Source organism: Babylonia areolata, chromosome 20, assembly GCF_041734735.1.
Source record: "Babylonia areolata isolate BAREFJ2019XMU chromosome 20, ASM4173473v1, whole genome shotgun sequence".
Taxonomy (NCBI): Eukaryota; Metazoa; Mollusca; class Gastropoda; order Neogastropoda; family Buccinidae; genus Babylonia; species Babylonia areolata.
Window position 1 is genome coordinate 16,738,525 of NC_134895.1, and position 5,000 is coordinate 16,743,524.

Consider the following 5,000-nt stretch of genomic DNA (forward strand, 5'->3'; position numbering starts at 1 on the left):
CAACGGGGTTTTCCCCCCCAGCGACTGGAGGTCACCCTTTGCCCTTTGGCACGCCCGGGGGCGGGGGAGGGGAAAGCAAAATACAGCCCCCAAACAATTTTTATTCCCAAGAAGCGTCCCAAACCCTTTTATGGTTATCATTGGAATGCAAAGGGTCCTGAACAAAAAGACGGGGGGCTAAAACCCTCCTTCATGAGGGAAAAAAATTTAACAACTGCTGCCTTCAAAAACCCACCTGCAAAACGGAAAAGCATTCAAAGTAGGGCTTTTCAGTGCTTTTTAGGGGCGGGCAGAGGGAAAAGGGCGCAAAGGGGAAACCGGGCCCTTTTTAGGAAAAAACATTAAAACCCCGGGGAATCAGGCCCCCCCACTGGAGAAACCGATTTTCCCAAAAGAAAATTTTGGGGGAAAACTGAAAAACCCCAGAGTTGCACATCCCTAACTTCTTAACCCGCCCCGACGACCTTTCCACTGTCCCCGGGCCCATAGAGGTCCCAACGCAAGTTTTTCTTTAAGGGGGGGCCTTTAACCCGCCAAATCCCAAGTGGGGTTTTTGACCCTTGGACCCCCCCGGGGGTGGGGGGGGTGGAAAACTGGCAAAAACGCCATCATCCCCCTTCTCTTTAACTCCCAAGCGACCCCCCAAAACCCTTCCCAATTCCCGACGTTGGGGGCTCCACCACTTTCCCTGGGGCCTTTTCCTTTTTCACTTGGACCTCCACGGGACTTTGGAGGGGAAAAAAAGGGGAACAGCTGGGGGGGCAGCGAAACACAGGGCCTGTTTCTCAAAAATCAACAGGAACACCAAACCCAAACACCCTGTGGCCCCCCCAACCCCCTGGAATTACAAGAAGGCCAAAATTTGGGGCTTCTTCAAGACAAACCCCACCAATGCTTTTTACCAGGGACATCCCCCGTCCCCGGGAGATGGGCTTCCAAAAAACATTGTAGAGGCTGAACGGGTTTCTTTTTCAAAGGGAGCCCCCAAAAAAATGAAAATTCCACGTTTTTGGGGCGCAAAGACTACAAACCCCAAATGTGTCAAAAACCAAGCCAAGAAACTTTCCAGGGCGAAAATGGGCAGAACCAGACCGGAAGCAGAAAAAAATCCCTCAAAAGAACCACCTGCGACTTCAGCAGCGAAAACCCAAAATTTCCCCAAGGGGAAAAGTACAAAACGAGACCCAGAGGGGGAGGGGAGAAAACGCCCCGCTGAACCGTTTAGAAGGATGGAAGGAAGGGGTGGGAAAGTTGAAAAGGGCAACTCAAATGATGGGAAAGGGGAGGGGGGCTCAAACCCCTACGCGGGGGAAGAACGGAGAAATTTTCTGACAGGACGGCGCAAACAAAACCCCTTTTCGGAAAAATTACGCAGAGGGGGAGCAATGTACCTGTCTGCCCCCCCCCAAAAAAGGGGAAGCAAAAAGGGAAAAAGAGGGGAACGGACCCACAACCCGAAGGGGAAAACTCATGAAGGGAGCCCCTCACTCTTCAAAGAGTTCAACAGGGTCTGAGGGAAAATAAAAAAAACCGGAAAAACCCCCCGGCCGTGGGGGGCACTAACCCGGGGTTTTGAAAGGGGCCCGGCAAACCAAACCCCTGTCCGAAACTTCCCGGAGGTTTTTCACCACAGTCGGAAACTTGGGGCCTTGGCCCAAGTCTGGCGAGAACCATCATGAATTTCCCATCCTTTAAAAAGGGAAGGAAAGAAGGAAAGGGGGGCCAGCTTTCAGACCCAAAAAAAACCGACCAAACGCGTTTTTAAGACCCCAAAAAGGTGGTTGGGGCCCGGGGGCCAGCTTTGGTTTCTCCCAGACTGAAAAAAATCCCCGGTTTTCTGAACAGGGAGGCCTTTCGGCCAAATTTCCCCACCCCAGAGGACCCAAACTACCCCCTCGCACAAGGGAAAAGAAGATGCGTTCCAGGAGCAGAAGGGGAGTTCTTGTGCCCTGGATTGGAAAACCTTTTGCAATTTGGCCTTTGTTTTTTAGTTTGGGTGACGGCCTCCTCGTGAAGGGTGCAGGGGGATTTTGGGGGGCGCCGGGGAAAAGAAAGCGCTGGAACAGATTTCCTTTCCCCCCCAACCCCAAAAAGGGGAAGGGTCACAGTTTGACGGAAAACAAAGGCAAGAAAGTAAATGCGCGACACGGATTCCACAGGGGGGATCCTCTCCCTTCCCTCTTTTTGGGTCTTCATTCAATACCTCATTGGAAAACACCCTTTCCCCAAAAAATCCTTGCTAAATTACGCTGATGACCTAGTGATGTGGTGTAAGGGGGAACATGCCACCCACCGCCAAACCAAAAGAAAAGGGTGGGTAGGGAGCAGAAAAAAACCCCTTACAGCATTTTGGGGGAAAGGGGTGGTGGTGACCATCAACAAAGAAAAGTCCCCCCTACAAACCCCCTTCACACTGTCACCCAAAAAAAAAAACCAGGGCCCTCAAAAATGGACGGGCAAAACCCTGAACGTACGAGGAGGCTTTCCTATTTTTGGTGTCACCTTCGGGAAAGGGCAAACCTGGGAAGGGCCCCACATCAAACGGGGCGAACCCAAAAGGGCCCCGACCAAGTTGGGGCCATTTGGGGGAAAGCTAGCCGGAACCCGGGGGAGCAAATAACCGGCATAAATAAGCGCGTCTACCAGGGAAACCCTCAGGCCCCCCTTGAGTCGGCTCAACAGGGGTGGCTACTGGCAGCAAGGCCACCACATTCCCGGATAGGGTCCCCAAAAACAACCCCCACGCTTTATACCGGAAACCATTCGATCCACCCAATCAAGGCCTGGAGGGGGGTTACTTCCATACACCCCCCTTTCACCAAAAGGGGAGACCCAAAATCATGGGCCCCAAACAGAAAAGTTCCAGTGCCCGCTGCATCCGATGAAGAAGGTGAACCTGACTGACAAAAACCGCCTCAAGCGCAAATACTTTATCCATGAAAGCAAGAGACTTTCCCAGGGGGCCCGGGATGGTTTTGCCCCCCATCGACGCTTCCACTGAGTCCCCAAAGGGCCTGCCGCAGCCATTTTAATGAAGATCCACAAGTTTTTCCTATCTCAAAAACATCCCTCAGGTCGCTCCCGGAGATTTTCAGGAGACAACGGCCCCAAAAGCAATCTTTCACAAACCCTGAAAATTTTGGAAAAAGGGACCCCGAAAGAATTTCCCGGATTCACGTGTACACAGATGGTCGCAAAACCCAAAGCGTTTTCTACGGGGGGGCGGATGTAACATGAAGCTCCTGAGGGACCACCATCCCAAACAAAGGGGTACCCAAAGGAAAGTACTGTTCAAACTACCCAGCCTTTTTAGGGGTTGGGGGGCTCCATACAGGCCGCATTCAATGGTTCCCGACTCGGAGAGCGAATGCCCACAAGTTGTCTTCTACAGATGCGATGTCTGTCCTGGAAGCCCTTGCAAGAGATAAACTTCCTCGTCTCAAGGAGAAACTACAAGAAGTTGCCCAGCATCGACGAGTAGTTCCTGCAATGGGTTCCAGCCCACCTTGCGGAATTCCAGGCCACGAAATTGCGGACCAGCTCGCCAAACTTGGAGCGAAAGAAAGACAACCAAAACAACAGTGTTAGCTTCGCTGAAAAGAAGACCCTCGTGAAGGCAGCACTACGACCACAAGCCACAAGGGATGCATATCACGAGCTTGAAACGCTGGCAGCAGGTAGCAATTATGCGCTTACGCACAGGGACACTGCCGCCCTTAACGCACACATGTTCAAGAAGCTGAAGCTGGCACCATCACAGACCTGTCCCTGTGGTCTTGAAGACCAAACACCAGAAATGTTCTGCAGACTTGTCCCCTCCACCAGGGGGACTGAGAGACACGTGTGGCCAGAAGCGACCCCAATACGCACCCCAAGCTTACGGCTGCAGACAAGACCTGGAAGCCACGACGACATTTGTCTCGCAGGCCAGCCTGACTCTGTGACAAGTGCGACCGAAAAGAAGAAGAAGAAGAAGGTTCTCGTTTGCACCGGAACTGCACAATCATCCACACTGTTATGATACACCCCCTCCCACACCCCACACCCACACCTTAAAAAAAAAAAGACAAAAAAAAGACGAATGAATGAAACACCTTTGAAATCTTCCCTCGTGAACAGAAGCTGCCTACATGCACGACTCCCCAGGGAAGCAGGCGAGACTTTCCGACAAGACGCTGTGCATGACAGCTGTGCAAGGAGAGAGGGGGGAGTATCGTCACTACGACGTCCACAACTTGTACGGCTACAGTGAAACCACTGCCACATTGGCGTGAGTTCATGTCACCTTCGTTACTCCTGCATCGGCCTTGCAGACTGTTATCGATTTCGTAACGGACTGAACATTGCCCTGAATTTAAGTGCATATGCATATAATGTTTAATTGTGATTCGATAAAAGCCTTTCCTGCACGAAAGTGTTTCATCACAAGTGACTGTGAACGTTGATTTTTTTTTGTGTGTGTGTGTGTGTGTGTGTGTGTGTGTGTGTGTTCACTTTTTACATTCGTTACCATTTGTTTTGTTTGTTAATTTAGCGACTTTTTTTTTTTTTTTTTTTTTTTTTACAATGTCATTTAGGTCATTTTCTTTAATTGTAACGAAATATTCATTTATAATTCCATCCTCCATCTTCCCCGTTTCCCCCAACTCACATATCATCCCCTCCGCCTCCATTCCTAAACGATAACACTCAAATATAAAATCCGATACTCTAACAAAGTGTCTCCAAGCACCAGTGTGTGTGAAGTGACATGAAACAAAATTCATCCTTATAAATATATTATTTATTTATTTATTTATTCATTTTAAATTTTTGTTATTTTTTGACTCACTTGTGTAAACAAATTGAGTCTATGTTTTAACCCGGTGTTCGGTTGTCTATGTGTGTGTGTGTGTCTGTGTGTGTGTGTCTGTGTGTCCGTGGTGAACTTTAACATTGACATTTTCTCTGCAAATACTTTGTCAGTTGACACCACATTAGGCATAAAAATAGGAAAAATT

General features: G+C 49.7%; 1 protein-coding gene across 1 annotated transcript in view; it reads left to right on the plus strand.

Moving 5' to 3' along the window:
• Positions 1-5,000, plus strand: part of LOC143294545 (maltase-glucoamylase-like) — a 45,539-nt gene that overhangs the window by 19,770 nt on the left and 20,769 nt on the right. Inside the window, exons 8-9 of the mRNA XM_076605921.1 lie at positions 2,856-2,972; positions 4,120-4,270. Coding sequence (XP_076462036.1) covers positions 2,856-2,972; positions 4,120-4,270 — 268 coding nt within the window. The remainder of the gene's footprint in view (positions 1-2,855; positions 2,973-4,119; positions 4,271-5,000) is intronic.